Consider the following 23850-nt stretch of genomic DNA (forward strand, 5'->3'; position numbering starts at 1 on the left):
GATCTGAGACATATGAAATCCAGCATGACCAACAGTCAAAATACATCAGAGTCACATTTACAATTCTTCAGCAAAATTAATTCATTTTTAATCATAAGTCATATAAAGGGTCTTAAAAGACTTGAACAATCTTATTACCCCAAGCTTTGGCATATTGGACCTCCTCAGTCGACCTATCTTAGACCAGTGAGGGACTTTGCACACATTAATTCTTTGAAGCAGCACTTCCAGATCAAATCCATAAATATTATGACCCTTGTGGCAGAAAAAATAACAAAAAAGGTTACAACAAATGCAAATTAAAAGACTTATTTTCACACACTTCGTATTCCTTTGCCCCTTGTGTTTTTTTCCTCTAATTGATGGCATTATTTCTCTCATAGAAAGCACTTTCTAAGAGAACATTCATCAACAGTACTCATTAGTCTTAACATTAACAATGCTGTTCAACAGAATACCAAAATCAGCTCTGTAACTAGCTCACAGCACATGCATGATTCAGCTTTATGCACTGAAACTAAACAGATCCAGATTTAAAGTCTTCTAGAAAAAAATACACATTTTTACATAGCATATAAGGTCATGTACAAGTAATTCCTCTTCTCTTCACCTGTAAAAGCCTTTGTGCTGACATGAAAATGATATCATCTTATTTCCTTTAAATCCTTTGATATTATACCAGTCACAGGTGTCTTCCTGGACAGGAAGATCTTGCTATTAGTATTTACATATCAGAGCACTCCAGCAGTATTTGCAAAGTTTCAATTGTGCTAACGAAATTGGTGACAATGGCCTGCAAACTCAGTGGAAAGCAAAATGCTACCCTGATCAGGAAGTGTGGACCTGCCAGGCACCACAAACTGTGAGTTCGCCTTCCAGATATATCTGCATTTATAGAAGAAGCACCTTGAAACCATCAGAAATTCTACAGTTAGAACAGAGAGGACCCCTCCCTGTACAGACATAACTTCTTTTCAAGAGCGCTAATTAAACCAGGTGCAAGTTAAACCTACACTAACACATCTCTACTGGTTTTAAGATCAGAACTCTCACACCCCTACTAAACCACTGGCATCCCAAATTGGTTGCAGTGTTTCTACTGGTTCTTTCCACAACCACAAGGAAGGTCAGCTCATAGGGCAAATATGGTTACCAGTCACAGTAAGCTGCACCCATCACGAACCTGATTGCTAACGTCATCCCATTATGACTATTTGCTTTAAATTAGATGTATTTACATAAAGTACAAGAACAAAAAGCCAACTATAATCAATTTCAAATCATTTTAAGTTGTCTTTAAAATTTTACTATATGAAATTCAGAACCATGCATTAGTTAAATACATCAAAAAAAAGAAAATTAGTAATTATAATAAATCTTCAGCTGCTCTATAGATCCCATGGATTTGTATAGGATTTTTATATGGATTTTTATCATTATTATTTATGGCATAAAAACAATTTAAATGGCAATAAGACTTATATGAACATCTGAACTGAAACAGACTTAAGTATATCAACAGTTCACATTTTCCCAGAAAATTAATTTTCTTTTTCTTGTTGTTTTCTCCTTCTGAGTTAAGGAAAAAAAATGTAATTCACATATTATGGAAATACTGCCTATTTCAGACATTTTGGGAAATAACAGGATGTATAAAATGTTCTCAGGGAAAATTCTGTATCATCTTTGTATGGAAGTGTACCTGCTGTCTTATAAGCAAATTCAATTCATGAGACAGTAAGATAAATATAAAAAACTATAAGGGGCTTAAAAAAAACGAAAGAAAGAATAAAGCTGACCAACTGACAATATGCTTTAATTTAACTCTCAGAGTCTCACAACTACTTACCACAACAACATCTGGGTCAATTTTATGAATCTTCGCAAGGACAAATCCCAGCAATGTTCTCTCTGTCGCAGCAATTTCTATTTTAGCATTCTAAAAGGAGTTAGAGAGCACCTGATTTCAATGACCCAATAAGTTTAAAATGGAAACATCTTTTCTCTCCCCTACTAGTTACAAGACAATAATAAAGCACCACAGATTTTCTTCTATAATTCAAAGCTTTTTATTCTCACTTGCATAGACATAGAAAGCTTTTCTCAGAGGCTTTTTTCCCATTCTGCTTTTGTATCCAGGTGTCTAGTGATAGTGTAAGAGCCTCCTAAGAATCAAGCACACCAGGAAAATGCTACGTGTACAACTTTCGCTCACAGGCTTAAGATCACACAAAAAAACACAGGAAAAACAAAAATAGATTAATTTATTATTCTGCCAGCCTTTCCAGTACCTTTATGAAAGGGCTCTCTTAAATTTTGAGAGACTTTACTGTCCAAGAAAAAGAGAAACAAATTCCCTCTGTTTACTATGAGTACACAGCCAGGTATAATGAAAACAAATCACAATTTTAACTTCATTGCAAAGCCTTGCCAACACTCCATCTATTTTATGAGTACAACTAGCAATAGGCACTAAATCACACAGACCACATGAGCTCTGTGTTTACAAGCAACTCAATAAATTCAGATTTAGGTTTGCAGAGTGGAAAGCTAACGAAGTAATCATGCTATACCTCTGAACAGCTCTCTTACACAACTTACTCAAAACAATACAAAATCAATATTTTAAAAGGTATGATAATCAGAAGGCTACAAAAATGAAATTACCTTTTTTTTAATAACTTCTTTGAAGTCATAAGGAAAAATGCAATCATTGGGTTTGGAAACAACTGTAAGAGAAATGATATTTTTTTCTTAAATGTTCTTAATTGTCCCCTCTACAAGCATCCATTCACAACAAAGGGACATAGGGAAAACCGACATCTAATTCAAAAAAGCTGACTTTATGCGAACACATGCTTTTAAGGCCAAGAGTTTGAAACATACCACTTTTAATACAAGAATGTTATCTACCAAATGACAGTTGCCTTTTTTCTTTCTTTTTTTTTTTAACTAACTAGCTACATAAAAAGCCTTATTTGACTCCTCACCTTTCATTGATGTGGCTGGCATGATGAATATGGATTTAGATTTCATAAGTTTACAACTTAATGTAAAAAAAACTGCCTGGGGATGGCAACTGATGAGATATGAACCCAGAACAGATTAACTAAGAATCATCTCACCTAGATTCTCTCTTTGCAAAAACTACTAACCAAACACTCCAGCTCTAAAGTGAATTATTTTAATAAAATAATTTTAGTGAATTATTTTAACTCACTATGAATTTTGGATAGACATTACATATATATTCACCACTTTAAAAAAACTGAGTATTGAGGAGAGTAATTACTCAGTCATATCTGAAGTCAACACATGAGACAAAACTGCGGTTCACAGCTTTTAGAGGAAGTTAAGAGAACTCTTTGTCACCTTCAATTAGGGTCCGATAATCTCAGTTAAACTAAGTAATGTCAAAAAGCAAACAAGGTAACTGTTCTTACTATAATCACACCACTGCAGGAGAATTCCATTTTTATCTTTTTTAAGAAAACTTGCTTATTAACAAACTTAATGTTTATTTTTAAAATTCTATTGAGAAGAGCTAAAGTGGTAAGTGACTTTTTGTAGGTCTAAATTCATAGGTAAAGAAACTGATCTGTTTAATTGAAGAAAACATATGATAAAGTAAAACTAACAAAAAAGATCAGAAACTGTACAGAGCAGGGTTACTTTGCATCATCTCAAACTAAAATTTTCAATTAAAGAAAGTCAGTATTCTGTCAGGTTAAAAACAGGGAGAAATGACTGCTTAAGAGGTAAAAATCTTTCATTTTAGAGTCTATTTAGCTCTCCACTGTCACTAATACTTTAAGCCATTATTGCTATAGAAAGTGTGAAGTTATAAAAGTTCTGAAGGAATTATTTTTCTACTCATAACCTGTTCCAAGTACTTACCACAGAAGTGTGTCTGAAAAGGAGGCTGAGGTGGAGCCTTATCCAAAGGAAATTTCTGATGAATTAGAGCTGCAATAGCCACAACCTATACCAAGGAAATACAAAACACGAAATATCATTAACATGACCACTACCAGTGCTCATTTCTTCACTTTTTTTCTTTTCCCTCGTCAGTAACCTCATCTATTTTCTCTTGTTTCTACAAGAGATCTTTTTTACATGAACTTCAACTATAAATAGTTTAGGAAGGTAAGTTATCAGTTGACCTCAGGAAAAATAAAAAATATTCAGAAAATATTCAGAATTATTCATTATTGAGAAGTTATTACTAAATGATTAGCTTAGAACTTTTGAAGGAAAGAAACAATTCAGTTTGGAAAGCTCTGCTTTTGTTCAGAATCTGAACAGACATCATAATTTAAAGGATTCCCTATGAAGTAAAGAGGAAGTATAAGCAGGGCACGACACACAGTAGCCTTTCCTCAGGAAGGGCTATGCCTGAACAAGAAACCCCAAGCAAGCACTCAAGACTGCCAAGAAGACTTGAGGTTTTAGCATCTAGAAGTTATTGCTCTAATGATACTTCTTCTTGCTTTACTGGCAGGAAGTCCTGGCTCCTCAGAAATTACTAAGGGGGAAAAAAAGAAAGATAGTCTTTGAAAAACATCTTAGTAAGCAGACCTCTGTTCATACCTGGGTTATGTTTCCTTAAACTGGTCAGAATTGGGAATTCTCTCTACCCAAACTAAAAAAAGATCTGAGAGAAAGGACTAATTCTGTTTGAAAAAATGTTATCCACCTGGTATTTCTTCAATTCTTAATAATGGTTAGACACAGATAACTATATGAAAACTAAAAATACTATATACAAAGCCAGAAGACCTATTTTAAAAAACAGCTCAGCGTGTCTAATCACACTTTGTGGTATACAGTCCACAACTGAGGGTGGCCACCTACTTCTCTCCTACTGAGGAAAGGAAAAAATCTCACAGTAGCGTAACAGGTACTATAAAACTTACGCTAGACTCCCCTCATTCTCATTCTCTCATTCTCTCTCAGTTTATTTCAAAATGAGCTTATCAGCAAAAATAAAGTCATTTTACCTAGAATAAAAACCTACAAAAAAATTAACATTTGTTTAGAGACAGCCTCATTTATAACTGTTTATTATATGCAACAGCAAAATAAAAGGCTTGAAAAGAATACATATGTAGAATCTGCAGTAGCAATAAATTCTGATCAAATAAGCCCACTGAACCCACAGAGCTTCACTTATGCTCGTGCTAAAGACCTCAGTTAAAGTTTCTTTGAAAAGCCAGCAGCATAGAAATTTTATTCAAAAGCAAATACAATTACACATAGTTTGTCAGGTGCAGTCTCAGAGAATTCTTATCATAAGCCAAAGAACAAAGCAGAACAAATCCAAAATCAGAGCAGATTATTTACCTCATTCTGGTGAGTCTTTGGATTCTGAATTGTCTTCATGCTGAGAGACATGACCACAAGAGGAGGAGGAGGAGAAAGATCTTTAACCACATTCACCAAGCCAGGTTTCACAGCCACTGCTTCTATCTTACACCAGCTGACTGACTGATTTGAGGGCTCTAAGGAAATAACATGAACCACTTTCATTCTTCTGGGAATCACAGTTAGAACTTTTCTAACAGTGCTGTTACAAAGAGTGTGTTTTCTTAATGTTTTGTCCTTGAGGAATAGTTTAAGGTCCTGATTAATCCTGCGAAATTTTGGTAATTCCCTGAGGCACATCAGTCATGTGCCTATTCACACCAGAGGCTCTCTAACTCTCTTTTTCTTCTCAGAGAGCAAAGATTTGTATCAAGGCCAGGAGGATACTCTTTCTTCCCTGTTAACAACATGAAAGCCTAAGGTCACTAGGCTCTCAATTCACACAGTTACACATATGAACTTGCGGTAGATGCACTTAGACATAGATCCACCCAGGGGACAAAAAAAATGTAAGTAGTATTCATCTGGAGGTGTTAATTGCTATCCTCCTGTTAACAGTCAGGGATCCTTCACATCCCTTTCCAGATCTCAATCTCAACATAAGAGTCAAAAAAGAAACCCCTCTCAAGGCTGCCTAACAGACCACAGGATAATGCAAAAACTGCTCCAGTCAACTTTACACAGAGCCATAGCAGAGAAAGGTACAAGCCAAGCAAGCACAACTCCACCTAAATTCCATAACTCCGCCTAATAACTCTCAGGATCTAATCTTGTAGTCAGTCCAAAGGTGGAAGGCTTGAAAAGTTTCTGTGTATTCTTTCATTTCAGTTTTATTAATTCTTTTAAGTAGTACAAAGAAGGCAGGCAGAGTGTTAACTAAATCAATTTTTATCAAATGAGAACAAGAACATATCTAGTATACGATTGACTGAAATGTGCTAGATATATCACAGATATGGTCCTTCAGTTAAAAAACTATGGAAATAAGATGGGGATGTCACAGAAAGAGAGCTCATCCTACTCTGGTAATACAAGCTCTCCTGAAATCTATCAAAGAGCATAAAAAGTTGTTTAAAGAGAAAATGTACAAGAATTTTTTTTTTAATACACATACACATTTGTGTATGCCTATATGTGTATGCATGTTTATACATCTATACACTACATTAAAATATGTGTTCACCATCCTTTATTATTTTAGTATTTCGGCCTTCAATACATCACTTGCTTTAAAAAAAGAAATGCTCATTCACAAAAGATTGTTAAAACATAATTCACTACATGCAGTTACAATGAAGTAGATGTTAAACTTCTGAGGGATTAAATTTTTGATGGTAGCCATTGGTAGACCCGTTTATCTTACTCCTTGCAAAATTCTTTGAGAACTCTCTGGAGACCCACTTATTTTATCCTCTGTCACAACAGGTAGTCTCATAAGAGGCAGCTGACTAAAACATCTTAATTTATAAAACACTGATGATCTCTCCAAAGGAAGAGGATGAGGGATGAATTACTTAACACCTTTTTAATTTTAACTCAAATACCTTAACATCCAGAGCTTCAGCTAGCATTCTAGCTACCGGAGTAGATCTAGATACTCTGATGATATCTAGCATTGATGTTCAAAATGCAAAGACAGCTTTCTTAGGGATAGCGATGACAGGCCCTATAAAAGTTGCAGGAAGCAAATGCAATGGCTTGAGATTTACTTATTTTAAATCCAACAGATGTACTTCCTATCCTAAGACCAGCCTATGGAAAGTTTGGAAGAGAAGCTGCAAAAAAGCAACTATACAAAAACCACCTGCTTTGGAGCACAAATTCCTGTGCAAAGGCTGAAGAAATTTGCTAAATATAATCAACAAGCCAAACACAGTTCTCAGAGTGCACAGGTCACTGCTTTGAAATCAGCAATTCTGACATCAAAATATGGACCCTCTGGTATCTGAAGGCTGCAGTGGAGAGCTGGGAATGGGATAAAGAGTTCCCTTAGTTTAGATTTAATTCTGGGGTGGCATCAGTATCTGAGTGGAGGCAAAATAGTCTAAGGGGAGAGAACACACACCAACATTAAGTAGAATGGAACTGTTACTGCCTAAACTGCTAGTTATCATTACAACATTTGCCACATTGGATTTAAGGAACAAAACAGCTTTGGCCTCCTTGAAGGTGAAGAAAGAAAATGCAAAAGAAATGTGAGGTCAAACTTCATGAAAAAAAATGAAGATAAAAAAACTGTTCTTAGGCCTTTAAGATCAGGAGCAGGAAGTACATTTATAGTGACTGATGCTTGTCTGGTGAAAAAACCATCAGAGCTTAGCTACCTTTTGTTAATCAGGGATTTGTCTTGTCTATTGCGGCTCAAAATCCTCACTAGTATCAGCCTGGAGTTACTGAACTAGGTGTTGAAGATTAGAATCATCCCTGAGTCCATGTTGGATACTGCCAATTCTGCTTTCAAAGTGCCTTGAAGAAATTGCCCTAAAAGATGTAGCTTCCATCCAGTAGCATTAGCTTTTCTATACTTTTGGGTATATGCAGCACACACTGAACAAAGGGCTCTAACCAAGCCCAAAAGTAAAAGGCTTTGCACCATAATTCGAAGTACAAAAACAAACAAACAAAGCCATCTAGCAGTAGTTTGTTTTTAAAAAGATGTATTTGAGATTTTTTTTAAAAAATAAATAACAAGTAAAAGCCTCTCCTCTCAAGGTATTAAGAGAAGAAAAAGGAATAAATTTCTAGGAAATTAACTAGCTCAGTATGCATAGTTTTAGCAGTTGTACCAAAGAGTAGTTTCTAAGCACTGCTGTAAGGACTAGGGAGAAACAAAGATCCGAGAACGTTCTTTCCTTATGCACTTCATTTGGGAAGAATATCACAACTACATAGTCCAATACCAACTACATATTCCACACAAGTTTTACCTATACACAACTACTGAAAGCTATAATCTCATCTGTACAGTGTGCAACTTCATATGGATAGAGTCACCCAAAAAAGGAGTAATACAAGTTACCATCTGTACTAAATTGTGAAAATTACACAGATAAATTCCCATTTTATAAAGTAATTTATCTGGACAATTTAATTGTCTCCCCTTCCCCAAAACTTGTATTTGGGTGTGTTTCCCAGCAAACAGGTATTTCACATGCAAACCACCATACGTGGATTTTTTATTTCCAGCCAGCACGGTCCTTTGATCTTCCTACTCATCAACAGAAGTTCCAGGCTAGAAGTGTTAGTTCCAAATATATGAGAAAATGTTTCTCCTTTCAGATCTTGGGGAAGTCGAGGGAATTCAGCCTAAGAATTAATAAAAAGCAGTGAGTCATTTCATCCCACAGAAGTCATCATGCTAACATACTACATTCAAACAGCAACTTAACAAAACTATAGAATACCTGAAATCACTGCAATTTCCCACAAGCAAAGCGTTAATGCATAATACCTTACAGTAATTCAAGAAATCACACTACTGACTGTGCATAACTACTTAAATCAGGACATTAAAATCACGGTAAAGTCCTTCATCTATATGAATATAAGAAATATTACCATCAGCCAACATTGCAGTGATGTTCAGTGACCATTTTAAAACAGAAACTGTTTAAGTGTTTTAATCTTTATTAGTTGAGCTTTAATTTGATCTGTCATACAGAGAATGCATAAAGTGTTTCTGCAAAGCTAAATATAGATTTGGGCTAGCTAGCAAATCTCTGTGCAACCTTGCTTTACCATCTCAGAATGACATAAAAGATGTTATAGAATGGCACTACATCAGCAATTGACCAAACAGGTTCAGAAATTCTCGGTCTCTTATATTTGAAACCAAATCAAGTGTTTTTGTTAATTAAGAATAGCTACTCTCATGAGAAATTACTTTTTATCTTTTCTGCTCAATTTTGCAACTGTTCAGCTAAAGATTTTCTCACTCAGATGCCATTTGTAAGAGCCATACTAGCTGAGGTATCAGCTATATTCTAAGCATGAATTCAACGAAATATTTAAGTAATTTTTAAAAATACTAGTAAGTAATTTAAAGTATCTGACTTCAGGTCATGACACAGCACAGCTAAAAGGCTGTTTGGTTGGTTTGGAGGGAAGGCAAGGTAATGAAAACAGGATAATTGGGGAATATATACTGTCATAATCAACAAACAAACTATAACTGGGGAAGAAGGCAGGAGGAATTTAGTAGTTTATAGTAGTTTCAGGAAGTATTTTTTCCTCTCATGCTTTGTTTACATAAATCCAGCTAACAGACAAATTAACATGTTACAGATTTCCTGGCAATGAACCATTTGTACTAGGGACTATCCAGCACAAAAATGTTAAAAAAACAACAAAAAAACTAACCAAACAAAAAAAATATAGCAAGCTTAGGTGCCACTTTTTTTTTTTTTAATATATATATAAAAGATAATGAGCAGCTAACTTCACACACTGCAGAATGGGTACATCCATTGGCTACTAAAGATCAAATACTAATTTTTTCTTAATATAAATAAAATTGTAAAATTCAGTATTAGGTAGAAAAGCAGGGTTTAGGTTTTCATCGGATTAATTATACTCACCGAATATTTAACTTCTAAGTATTCAGATTTTGCTGGAACATCTGGGATCTCAAAAGCATAATATTTTTCGACTTTCTACATAAAATAAAGATATTAATATTTTTCCATATTATTTCCATACATAATTGAAAACTCGTTGTTCCCAGCAAGAGAACTAAAGAAATAAAGGCAACCAAAACATACACATCAAATAACAAGGACTTGTATTCATGTATTACCACTTTTACAATGCATTATAACCATCTAATAACAGCAAACTTTTACAGTTACTGTGTTTAACCTCTTCAGATTTTCTTAGAATAAACAGTTTCTACAGAAATTACAAGTACGCTAACTACCACAGAAGAAAGAACATACAATGTTAATAGTTAAGGAAACTCAGAAACCTTTTGTAAATTCACAGACTTCAAACATACTCAAGAATATTGCAAACAACCATCTGCCAGTTATTTATTTTATTGAACCCTTAGAACATAATCATTTCTAGGACAGAATTTCACTTCTCATTCTAGTGATCTGGTTTTCACTAGAAAGTAGTCAAGCTTTTTTGCATATAACACAAAAGACTGTTAAAGCAGTCTCAAGTTCAGTACAACTGTACTGAAAATATTACTTCTGCTTGTTCCCAGAACAATAGTGATTTTGTACACCATGTATACAGTCTGTCAGACCCTAAGAACAAGTATTTCCATTTTCCAAATAATTACAATATCCTGTGGGACAATGCCAGGGGACTTGCTAAAATGCTATGCTCTATTAGTCTGTGATATGTTACAAAACATCCAGAGTGTAGGTGTGTAATGGTGATGTAGAACTATGTTATGCCATAACTACGCTAGAAAATTTTTACCCCTATTACTTCACTACAGGAGGATCGAGAGACTCCTTAAATTAAATAAAGGTAATATTGTCCCTACACAATTCAGTAAGTTGAGCACATACATAGAATCAGTATAATATAGAAATAAGTATAATAGGAAAAACAAACTTATCATAAATGGGAATAAAACTTAACAGAGCAATTAAATATAGACACAGTTAAATAAACTCAAAATTATTTGGTTTCTTTTCCTTAAATTAATAGATTCAGCAATGTCAGCTCTTAGAGCACTACAGCTATCAGTCAAGTTCACTACCTCTCATGACTACAGTACCAGGGGGCTTTAAGGCAGCAAAGCCTGGTTAGATAGGAAAAGAGCTGTTGATGAAATAGAAGGTAAATCAAGAAGCAACGACAGCATCAACAGCTAACAGAAGCAGAAAGGACTAACATGACTTGGTACAAGAGCATACTTCTCATGTCAGAACACTGTTACAGTATTAGCCATTAGCCTTCAAACGTAGTTCTGAGCTGTTAAGCTGAAGCAGTACCTCACAAGCAGCACATTAGCCATCTGTGTTATGTTTTGGCTCTATGCATTGCTTTTAGCACATATTATTGATGGGCCTTTTATAAAACTCTTGGGCTCCAAACAAGTTCTTGTTGCAAACACAAACTGAATATAGTGTAAAAATAGTATGCTGCAGTGATTCATCTGCGTTATTCCACAGAGCTCAGCTCAATTTCACAAGCCTCTGGTCACAACTGCAGTGAATGAACGCTTTGCTGCAGAGTAATCTGCCCTTCAAGTGGTCCTTCAGAGAGCAGAAATGAGCAGCAGTGATTAGCTGCTAAGTTTCTAAGTGGAGTAAGGCTGCTATCGAATTGATTTGTGAAGACTTACTAACTTGGCAGCAGTGCAACCCATTGAAGTTACAATTAGCAGCAGGTGCAAGAGGAAGTGCTATGGCTTAAGTGTATCTGTTCATAGGGGTAAAGTTTGGTGCTGGCAAGGCCAAGATGCACGCATGCACACGAAGAAAGAGAAACAGGAGGAGAACAAGAACAACTTGTCTTGTCCACATCACCAATAAGCTGGATATTCTAAATAAAAGGACTTTGGGAGCATGTTAGATGTGCTAGCAACACTTCTAACATCTCCAGCTAATGGTGGAAGAGTAAGATTTTCTTCAAGTTTCACAGGGCTAAACCTGAGACAGGCCTGCTATGTGATCCTGTGAACTGCAGCTCACAGAACAGGGGAGTTCTAAAGTAGACCCACCATATTAGTCATACAGTCGCAACAGTGTGTGGAAATCTTTTTTTCTGAGCATTCACTTAACTGACTGCAACCATCATTTCAACTTGAGAACCCCATGCACCTCTAGAGAAATGTACAAGCAAGACCTGTGTAATGTAACATCCCTGATGGTATGGCTGCTATGATTCATGATGAAAGATCATGATTCCTCACAAAAAAGAAGATTAGTAAGATATTTAACAGGCAAACTCAGGTCTCTCAGAGAGGAGCAAAGGAAAAGGATGTCTAAGGAAGGGAAACAACCACCAATTTCCACAATTAGCTTACAGGAGGCAACACGATCCTCTGTTGTAGAGACCTAAACCTAGCATGCTTTGCTTTGTAGTACACTGCCACTCGTTCACAGTAAACCACACTTCAAGGTGGAATAACCGAGTTACTATAATACTTTCCTTTAACAGTACTCCCAAAGTCCCACCAACAGTTATGCTTTCCCCTCCTATCTTTCCTCTCTTCCCGCACACTACTAGCCATACTCTCCTGTCAGTTCCAGTTCTCATTAAACCCTCCCAGGAGGCAGTAACTATCCAGCTAAGCAAATAATTATCCCAGTGAAATAAAACTGGAGAGCCTTCTACCAGGTTAGTGAGTACAATTCAGTTTACTGAAAAGTCTGACAAGTTCAGTCTTCTGAGTTTTACGGTTTAGAAACAGTTCTGACAGGCTGCTCCAGAGTTTCACTTCACCTTTAACCACTCTGCCTGATATATTCATGAGTTAAATTTTACAAATTTCTTCTTTTGCTAACATTGTCCTTTAAATAACTCATGTCTTGCTGCTCATCCTCATTTAATGTATTTAGAGAGCAAAGAGGTCATATCATTATTCCTCACCTCACTAAGCTCTAAAAGAAAAGCAAAAAAAAAAAAAAAAAAAAAAAAGGCAGCTCTTTCATCGTTATAGTTATCTCTGGTGTAACCGATTCTCTATTTCCTGAGTGCCCTTTTTGCACCTGCTCTAGTGCTCTAGTTTGAGCTCATCTTTCTCCCTCAGAGTGATCAGAAGTGTTACAATATTCCAGATAAGATCTTAGCAGTGCCTTAGCACTTCCCTATCCTTACTAGGGATCACTTCTGCAAATATCCAAGGATCCCAGATGTATGATAGTCACATGACAGGAGAACACGCTTATGTCTTTCACTTCAGACTCTATATAAACTTGTGAAAACGTGATGAGCTTTGAACTAGTGTCAAAAATACCCTATACCTTTGCAAAAAGGGTCTGCACTGTTAGGGTTTACCTCAATTTCCAAAAGCCATCTTTTAAGGTTCAACTATGTTATTGTTATCCACTTCCTAACGTTTTTTCTTAGTATCATAGAACAGGTGGAGTCGTAACTTTCTTTTAATAGATCTGCATCTTTTCAAAAGACAATTCTCTTCTTTCACTTTCTTGAGTATAACTGTTTGCATCCTCTCTTTTAATGAGGAATTCATTTACTCCAAGTTTTCGCTCTCATTTCTGAAAAGGTCTTTTAAGAGTGAGCTATTACAAACTTGTTTTTTTAATGTATTGTTAACTTCATTCCTTCCCAACACATAAAAACTACATTATAACCAAATATACAATAAAAGTATCACTGAGAAAACCAAAAAAGTTAATTTGCATCAGAGTTTTAAGGGAGAGAAAATATTCTAGAACAAAAATTAAAAAGGCAAGTTTTGTAAAGTTCTAATGAAGCATACTTTCCCTGAAGGATGCAAAGAGTGCAGTAAGCTACACACTGTTGAAAAGATGCAATTTCCTGCATGAATTTGCCATTTGAGAAGCATTGCTGACATTTGCACTTGCAAGAACTTAAACTTTCCAAAGTACTCCAACTTTGGACTAGATGACTTCCTGAAGCTCCTTCTAACCTGAATTTACCCTGTGAACATGTTTTATTTTCCTACATTTATATATTGTTAAAGTTCATTCTTCCTGCACTTTTGCTTGCCTTTCCACTTGCTGATTAAACATCCATGAATTAATTTTATGAAGTCACAGGATGATTAGCCTGGGAAAAGTTAAAATTAATTCCACATCATCCAGTAATTACAATGAAGTTATCTTTATCAGACTAATGGCATTACTTCAGAAAAGCTTCTGAGCACTCAACTCTGAATAAAATTATTCCTCTAACTTGGATCTTAGGCAGCATTCCCCTGCACAAACTCCCTACCTCTACCCTCAGAAGACAAATGTTCCTCACAAATAAATAAGCAAACAGTACTACCAAACTAATCCATTTGCAACATTATCAGTAATATCAGCTCTTCTCTGTAGAATTACGACAAGTATTATATCTGCAAATTTTCCATTACAGCAACATTTTCTTCTGCAATATTCATTTAAGGATTTGTTGATCAAACAGCAACAGTAGAACTATTACATATATAGCAAGTCCAGAACAGCTTCAGTTTCAAAACTGAATGACAGTTCCTCAAAACTTGTTAGGTCTTGTACACATGCTCTAAGACAATCCAGGGCTCCAAACAGCACAAATACTAAATAGGTAAATCTGCATGGGTAAGAACAAGGATGAAACATGCAAACAGACAGTGCAATTTTCTCAATATGACATCTGGCCAAATGCTAAGACCCAGTGTCAAATCCCAAAGTACTGACCTACCTACTGAGCTATGCAATCTTTCATTTTAAACTTTGAGACTATGACCTGAGAGTCGGGATTTTGGTATCAGAACTTCCACCTGTTCCATTTTTTCAAAAATAGCTCAGCAGGCAATCAAGCTAGTCTACCATTTAAATCAGCTTCACAGAAATTAATGACTGAACATTTTCAGGAGCAATATGTTTAAAATTGATGTTCTCACCAAAACTCAACATATTTTTTTCTTCCCACTCTTGAAGTATATATCCTAATATGGGTGAGAAAAACTAACCTTAATATTGAATTGCGGGCTGTATCACAAGAGGACACTATTACAGGTATTAACCTAATTTCAATAACAATATCAAGCTAAGTATTCCTCAGCAAGCTTTGAGTGATGCTTGCATGACAAAATCAGTCATTTCACTTCTGTAAGCAACAGAAGAGTGAGAAAAATCTTTGAAAGCCTTGCTCTAGTGGTTTAGAAAGACTGGACAAAGAAGTCCTGAAAACTGTACTGCCTGAGAAAGTATAAATTAATGTTCTACCATGACTTTAGAAGCGCTTAACATTGGTAATTGTTACAGCATTTATAGTAATTGCCACAGTCTAGCTTTACATAAAAATTAGTTTAAGTCAAGAAACTGGGCATGCAAAGTCAGTTTTCAGTATCAAAGAAAATAATTTTTCGATGGAACAATCATATCACAGATTATTTTTCTTGAAGGGATACAGATATTTGGAAAGATATTGGTATGGCTATTACAAGTAGATTAATTTACACATCTGGAGTTATGTATCTGCATTTCAGCATGATGCCCCCCACTGGACAGTGTTTCAATCCATATTATCCAGAAGACTTTCTGCCTTCCCAACTACAACAATAAAAAATGATCAAACAGGATGCTTGTATACCAACCTTGGATTTGAACTTCATGATCTTGTATTTTGGTGAAATGCAGTCATTAAACTCCTTGAAGAGACTCATTATAGTTACTGGAGTTTCCTTCTCTTTGCCAGTGGATAAGTCCATTTCCTTAAAGACAGAAGTCAGGTTTTACATGACATGACAATAAGTCGAATTTTGCTTTGTTATTATGAACCATTTATCTCTTACTTTAACGGATACTATAATGCAATAGGTCAGAAAAAAATAAATTTAGGAAACATCACTTAGAAGTAGAACGTTTAGAAAGCACTGAGGTTTCTAATAATTCACAATGACTTTACTTCCTGAGATGTCACTTGTCTGTGGTTGTCAATAGAGGTCAAGGGGGAAGCAGCAACATTCTGCATCTCATATCTAACATACCATGTATGCAGTGTACATAAATTTGCCACATCAGACAACACTGGCTTTGACAGTTCCCATAAACACACTTCTAGAACGCATAACCTGCCATAAGCAGAATGAAAAGTACTTATGTTTGACATACTTAAAAGATATACTTACTGTTTCACGTGGCAGTAGGTAAATAGTTCTCTCAATATTTTTCACTGTCACACAACAGCTGACGTAGGTGTTTGCTGATTCTATCCAAACTTTGCCAAACAGAAATACTACGCCTACAGGACATAGCAAAGAATACAATACACAATTCTTGCACTAATTATTCTTAATGTTGCTTAAAGCAGATAATTATGTATTCTTGCACAGAAACACAATCATTTCCTATTTAAAGTCTTAAAAAACCCAAATCTTCCTGATAAATCCACACATCCTAAACTATTTCAAATGCCAGCTTTAAAAACAGATACCTGTATAGCTCTTCATGTCCCTAATTCCATCACTATAGCAACAATACTATGATATGTGAAATTCAAAATGGCATCACATAACTAGTCTCCAAATTCTGTTCTGACACTCAATATCTACCTACGTCAGTTTGATAATTCAAGGGGAGAGGGAAGGAGAGAGAAATCAGTGAAAATTAAAGATAATCAGAATGTCTGTGCTGTCAATCATTCCTGAAATAGTTGTCATGTACGTTTTTTTCATTCTTCACCTAAACCAGTGCAATTATCCATTCTCCTGTACTTTAATACTGCAAGATCAGGAGTCTACTGCTAATAAAACCTGCAGAAATGCATTCAGAAGACAACAAATAGAAGCTGATGGACTACAGAAAGATTTCAATCTGCCATTTTTAATAGATGAGGACACTGAAAGATATATTACAAGAAAGATTATTACAAGATGTAATACAATAAAACCTGGATGCTAAGACAGCAGTTGTAACCAAGGTGGGCAAATCAAAGAGTCTACACAAAACAGGACTAGTGCAACTGACTCTTCACGGTGGACCATGTCATTATCATCAGTATCTGCACATCTCTGAGCCACTGAGAAGCTGGCATTAGCACAAAATGCTGCAAACTCCTGATCAAGTGGTATCAACTGCTAAATCAAACTTTGAAATAACACAGAACAGCCCTATGTGACTTTCAAGTACAGTTTGTGAATTACAAGTAGAATAACCTTCCAGATACAATTTAAAAACCTGACTTCACATGAAATTCCATAAGCATCTGGAATTTGATTACATGAAAGACTCTCCCTACAGCATGCTACTATTAATGAGATCAGAACTACCAGACCCAAGACCGTTTCAGAAATAACGTTTAACATGAGAAAGATCTTAGAACCTATATTCCTCCTTGATCTATAAGTGCACAAAAATCCTTTGTTAAGAGTTATAAATCATCTTTGCCATGTGATCTATTACATATAAAAGGTACTTTTCTTACTCTAAGCGATATCAGTGAAGATGCATCAAGATGGATCACAGGTCAGAGCAACAGGCTAAGAGAAATCATTTCTTGAAGTGCTTGGAATAGATGTGAACAAGACTACTTTTGTCAAGGCTAGAGAAGAGCATGTTGCAGTTTTGAAGGTGATGAGTCAGGATATCTTAGAAATGTTAATACAAAGACAATCTTCAAGATTTAGACAGTCTGAATAAAACAATCTCAAATTACAGATCTAAGTCACAGGTCACAGGGAAGATGGAGTTCTTGTCCCATAATCTTTTTTTCTCTCTCTCTCTCTCTCTTTTTTTGTTTTTGTTTAAGAAATAAGAAATTCAGATGGGTTTGAATTATACAAAGAGATGAAAGCATGGGAGAGACCCAGAACTGGGAGCTGGTCACTTGAATAGGTAGCAATACCAAGAGCATTGAGAAGATAACCTGTCAGAAATACATATTTCTGTACATATAAGCAGGTGATGCAGAAAGGCTAGACAAGCCATGTAAAGACAGCAAAAAGGTTGCAGAGGCAAACTTCAATCAACTACAGCATGAACAATAAATGCCATTAATCACCAGATTCCACATAACTGAAGTAATTCAGGGGGAAAGGGACCTCTGGAGGTCATCTAGTCCGACATCTCCCCCACAAACACACACACACACACACACACACACACACACACACACACACCCCAGGGCTAACTTCTAAAATTTTTCAAGACATTTCATATGTAAAACCAAGAAGGAGATAAGAGATGTTGGGGTCTATCCTCTTTAAGTCTGCTTATGAAAAGACAGACAGGTGGAAAGAACAAAAAAAAAAAAAAAAGCAAAGCATATAAAGCTTGGGAATCGGATCATGCTACCAACAGAGCAAAAGGCAAGCAAAGTCGAGAGATACAAAAAATGAGATGCAGAACGAGAAAAAGAGCAATTTTTATTCGTTATTTTTTAAAAATGTTAGTAAGAGTACAATTCTCAAGTTCTCTCCCTAACGTAGTAGAGTGCTATGAAAAGCAAGTTTCTGAAAATCATTTTAAGTTACAAAAAGTCTTATGATTATGCTATAGTATTTACTCTTCAGGCAATGCATTTGACATCATAGCAAATGAGGCATAAACAAAAATCATGAACATGTTGAACAAAGAGCAGTATCGAAACTGTCGCTCTACACTACTAATTGAAAACAGGTGCAGTCTGTATTATTCAACCTTGAAAAAGTCATAATGAGAAAAGAACACTCCTTGCATGCAAGAAACAGAAATCCTTTCATAATTATGTTCCATTCAGCAACCATTGACTTAGGGAAAAAAAAAAAAAAAAAGCAAGAACAGAACAGTAGGGTCTTTTAAGAGTAGCAATTTTACATTAAAACCTTTGATCATCAAGACATCTAGGATTATTATCACTCCTGTCACCAAGCTGCTCAACCAAGCACAGTCTCATATTTAAGTCTGGCATCCCAATTTACAACGAAAGGTGTAACAGAGAAATGTATCTAATTTAACGCTTACAGTGCGAACCCAAAAAGCCTTCAACAAGATATGGAAGAACCTTCCAGAAGGCCTACATGATGCACAAATTAGAAACTGAAGATATTAGAGCTACCAATGGAGAAAGGACTGATGGGAAGTGTTTAAAAGGGATGTGAACAAGACTACTTTTGTCAAGGGTAGAGAAGAAAATGTTGCAGTTATGAAGACGATCGGAGCCAGACTATACTTCAGCTGCACAAAGTATCTTAGAGATGTTAATACAGAAATGACTTGAATAAGAGTCTAGGAAAAGCTGAAATCACACAGGTCACCTTCTCACTTGATAGATATACCTTCCCACTGCACAAAAATCATGCAACAGCTACCATACAGGACTAATAATCCATCTGAATTTTAAGTTACATTTCCAAAACAAGAAGAAAGCATGCTCAACCGCTGTTCCATTAAACAAGAAATTAACAGTATCAACTCACTCCTACAGTGCATAAAGGTTTTAAGAACAGCAATAGGTCACCAACATGAAGAAGCTTCCTTTATACTCACCTAAAGGATACTAGGCCAAGAGAAAATGCTTACTTTGCCCAGTCAAAATGCCCTGCACTAGGGACGGGGCAGAGGAAAAACAAAAAGAGAGTAACGTACAGTTTACAGAACAGAGAGAGACAGGGTATCTAGACATAGTTTAGGCAATTCTGAAAATCATAGTTACATGAACAGAGAAGAAAAGGCATTTTTTGCCTTTAACTGTAATAGTTACCTGGCTGACTGTATTGGTCTTCATATGCATCCAGCCAATAAAACCTTAAGACTTGATCATCATTTTCCCCATTCACAAGTGGAAGGAGATTGGGGTCCAGCTGAACTTCTGCTGCCACTAAATCAGCTTCATCCTCATCAATTCTGTCCCAGCATGAGATATCTGGGAGAGAACAATTTCTGCAAGTTTTTCAAAAGAAAGGAGAGAGAAGTAAAATTATGCCTTTGCTATAAACACCACTTTTCTTTTTTTTTTCTTCCAGTCCCGTATTCTCATACTTTTTGTTACTCTTACCAACTACCAAGCAATATTGCAAATACTTGCATTTCTTCAGCTTTCTTCTGAAGAGAAGGGTGGAATGTGAGAGAGAAATCCACACATATATATGTGGTTCTCAGTATGGAGTACGTAGGCTTTAAAAGTCATTTACCTGATAATTCAGCCTTAATCCTTCAAGGTTTTCCATAACATGTAAACCCATCTGTCTATAAAAGTTGCTTAGTGGGAACAACAGATCCTCACTTCTACAAAACTGCCCATTGCTTTGAGTGACTAAATATTTAAGTCTTTTCATTTAGATGTTCTACAATTTAAAGTTATGAAACATATGATTCAAGATTCTTTCAAGCAAACAGGAAAAAAAAGAAAAATGAAAAACCTTTTTCGATTTTCAAAGACATGCCTATTCACCACATGAAACTACTTTTAGCTACAATTAATGTTATGGAGTACCTTCACAGTCACATAGAGCAAGCATTGTTAGCAGTTCCTCATTTTTGCTCATTGGCATCAAAATGTGTTGTTCAACATCCACATTAAGCCACTTCAACGTACCAAAGAGGTAGCTCTTTATACTGTTATGTGTTAGTTCCCCAAAACATTAACTATTTTTCAATTAAGTAGCTATTAGTATGTTTGACATGATCATTTTTAAAGTCATGACAAAAAAGAACAAGTAAAATTGCAGAATGGTATTATCATTCCATCTATACCACAATTATCCCATGACAAATATAAATATGAAGTTGAATCTAAGGCTTGTGGATACTGAAAGGCTTCTTGGTGGAAGAAATAAACAGAGATTCTTACAACACAGATGTCTCTCTCTTCACAGATTCCAACTGCTCTGTCTCTTTCTTTTCAATTTGATTGTCTCTCTTCAAGCTTTCAGCTGTCTCAGGTATAGCTTCCATAGGTTCATCAAAGTCCTCCTCATCAAAATCCATCATTCCTTGATCATCATCTGGAAGTACTGCACACAGAACTAGAGGCTTGAATCACTAAAATGACATACTGGATTGCATACTATACACACAAACATCTATTTGATTTTATGTATTGCATTTAGGTAGCTTAAATGTAGTAACTAGTGTAAGCTAAAAACTATTTTAAAACTGGAAACTGATATAGCATACCAGAGTTTAAAGAGTTTAAAGAGTTTCCAGAGCTGGGCTTTATTTTCTTTTCAATACCTTCAATGGCTTTCTCTTCTGTTGTCTTCACTGCTTCCCCATTTTCTGTAACTTCTGAACTGTATTTGGTATCCTCACTCTCTTTAGAGATTCTGACAGATTTTGTTGTATAATTCAGATGCTTAGGACGAAATGAAGCTGGAGGAAGAGCTTCCTTTCTGTGATAAGGAGGAGCACTCCTTGATGCAGGGCTGATTACCTGAAAGACATTTTAGCTACAAATTTTTCTTTAAAAGCATAAAAGAGATAAATGCTTGACTATTTACAGAACTAGCAACCATGTTTAGAGAAAAAGGTTCAGGCATGTGCAACAGCCAAAAATCCTCAAGAGTAAACTTTAAATTCTGTGCCATCACTTCTGCTCTCAAGTGTACATGCCTAAAAAACAATGGTTGACATTATGGCTATTTTCACTATTCTTTCATAGTATGACTCCATTTCTAAATTAAAACTTTCACTTTTGTCAGCCTAGCGTGCGACAATATGCATCAGCCAGGGACAGAGCCAGGAACAACTGCAGAAGTCTAATACAGCAGTTCACTCCTGTTCGTACTGGTAATGAACCGAAGCTGTCTGGAGGACTCCTTGGGAACAGGAGGCAAAGGATTGGATTCTTCATTGGATTTCTCATGCTATAGACATGATACGGAGAATGACGAAAACAAAAAACTACATCAGCCCTAACCCTGAGACAATAAGCACGGAGTTTATGTTTCAGACAGGACACCACCACAGCTGCAGATACACAACCTTGTCTCATGCAAGATGCATATGAAGTGGTCTCCGCCAAAGCCAATGACAGGTCTGTGCATCCATTGCTCCTTAATCTTGAGCAAGGCACTAAACCTCCGTCTTCAGGGTAAACAGTTATTTCATCAGAATTGAGAGTTGCACATAATCATTTCTAAGGTTTTAATTTCTTTTAATTTCCGTTCAGCAACTTTTGTTGTGGCCAACACAAAATTTGGTCACTCCTTTACCTTAGATAGAAGGCACACATACTAAAGTTACCTTCACTAACAAAATTTCTCAGTCAAATATATTTATATGTACTTCTCATCTCCTCAAGTAGAAAGTGTCACTGCCACCTTACCCTTTCACTCCCATTTGTTTTATAAGGCTGCACTCCTGGTTCTCTTCTCAGCTTTTTCATTGTTTCAAATCTGCTCCTCAGACCACAGAAGCTATACATGAAGAGCGAGCCCAAGAATTAATTTCTATCTAAATGTTTCCTAGGAAAGTGACTTCTATCAGCATAAAGACAAAGATCTTCTCTTACTGTATCTCCTTTTTTTTTTCTTAATTACTCTAAGGCTCCAAAACACCTGTTGAATTGCTCCAAAACACCTATTGAACTGAATGCAACCAGTGATTCCTGACAGCCTAACAGCTGATTTCACTGTCACACAAGGTTTTTGCTCTATTACTTTAATGATAAATCTCACTCAATTTGGTCTCTAAATACTTTTACCAAACTTATCACTGTATACCCAGACAAAAGGCCCTTCCCATACACCAGAACTCTTACCAAAGAGTTTTCCAATCTTAGCAGCCTGCCACTTCAGAATCTTTCACTACAGTCAACCTCTATCCACAGTGTAAATTTTCTATTGACTTCCCAATTCTGCAGAAGTGGAGTTCTTCATCCTTTTCCACACCCCAAATACTTTTTACTCTTTACTCCACTTATTTCATCTTCCATCACCCACTACTTGCCACATAGGTCTTTTCCAATCTTTCTGCTTTGTCTCTTTTTCCTAACTCACCTTCATGTGATGCACCTAACACCGAAAACAGTCTTACCTGCCAAGTGCAATAGTTAGCCTATGTACTACTACTACATTAAAGATATAAAAAGAATATTGAAGATATAAATAGAATTTTCTTAATGCATTAATATGGAGGAAGAAAGAAAAATACATGAAGTTATACAGTAGCATTGCTAAGGAAGGTAACGATAAACATAATTTATAGAGGTAAAAATAAAAACAGTATCTCAGATTAACAAATATACAGATAAAATTTAGTACTGATAACTTAAAAAAAAAAAAAAAATACCTTAGTAGTCTGAGATGATACAGAGAAAGGATTCAGTGGCACTCCTGCAGATCTTTTCCTTTTGAGCATTATAACTGGTGGTGGACTTAACTGAACAGTCTGAGTATTGAAAAAAAAAGAGACAATGACATAATGAAAAGCAATTGCTGAAGTTTTCTTTTGCCCTGGTTAGCAACATTTTCAACACAGAGAAAGAAAACCACCAACATTTTTTATTTTCCAAACTAACATACACATTTCACAAACAACTACTACTTAATGCATTAAGAAAATACAGCAAAAGTATCTGAGACACAATGGAAATGACTGGAGAAAGGGCACCTACTTCAAGCATTTACAGAAGAATCTTGTTGAGCAAAACCTCCTGATATACCACTCAGCCACTTTTTTAAAGCTATCTGAGCAATAAGCTCATGAAAAAAGCCACTAACTTTTTACTAAACAGTCTGAGAGAATAACTGGGAATAACCTCATTTGAGACAGCCCAACCTTGGGCTGCAGTGGCAGTCACCCTGCAGTCCTAACTCAGAAAGCACATTAGTTTTCTGTAGCAAACCACAGAAAGCAGGAAGAGGTAGGCAGAAGCTCTGGCTACATTATCTGCTTGAATAGCCCTCCCTCATCTCCTCTGGGGAACCCAGCT

General features: G+C 35.9%; 1 protein-coding gene across 2 annotated transcripts in view; it reads right to left on the minus strand.

The window, feature by feature from the left end:
• Window positions 1–23850, minus strand: part of POLA1 (DNA polymerase alpha 1, catalytic subunit) — a 215498-nt gene that overhangs the window by 186243 nt on the left and 5405 nt on the right. For both annotated transcript variants that reach the window (XM_062574180.1, XM_062574188.1), the window contains exons 7-19: window positions 23208–23306; window positions 21150–21348; window positions 20767–20929; window positions 19678–19856; window positions 16127–16239; window positions 15593–15709; window positions 9942–10016; window positions 8532–8670; window positions 5344–5501; window positions 3898–3982; window positions 2668–2729; window positions 1850–1939; window positions 139–255 (exon numbers count right to left, since the gene is read on the minus strand). In XM_062574180.1, the coding sequence (XP_062430164.1) occupies window positions 139–255; window positions 1850–1939; window positions 2668–2729; window positions 3898–3982; window positions 5344–5501; window positions 8532–8670; window positions 9942–10016; window positions 15593–15709; window positions 16127–16239; window positions 19678–19856; window positions 20767–20929; window positions 21150–21348; window positions 23208–23306 (1596 nt within the window). The remainder of the gene's footprint in view (window positions 1–138; window positions 256–1849; window positions 1940–2667; window positions 2730–3897; window positions 3983–5343; window positions 5502–8531; window positions 8671–9941; window positions 10017–15592; window positions 15710–16126; window positions 16240–19677; window positions 19857–20766; window positions 20930–21149; window positions 21349–23207; window positions 23307–23850) is intronic.

The sequence above is a fragment of the Rhea pennata genome, chromosome 1, assembly GCF_028389875.1.
Source record: "Rhea pennata isolate bPtePen1 chromosome 1, bPtePen1.pri, whole genome shotgun sequence".
In the NCBI taxonomy this organism is placed as follows: Eukaryota; Metazoa; Chordata; class Aves; order Rheiformes; family Rheidae; genus Rhea; species Rhea pennata.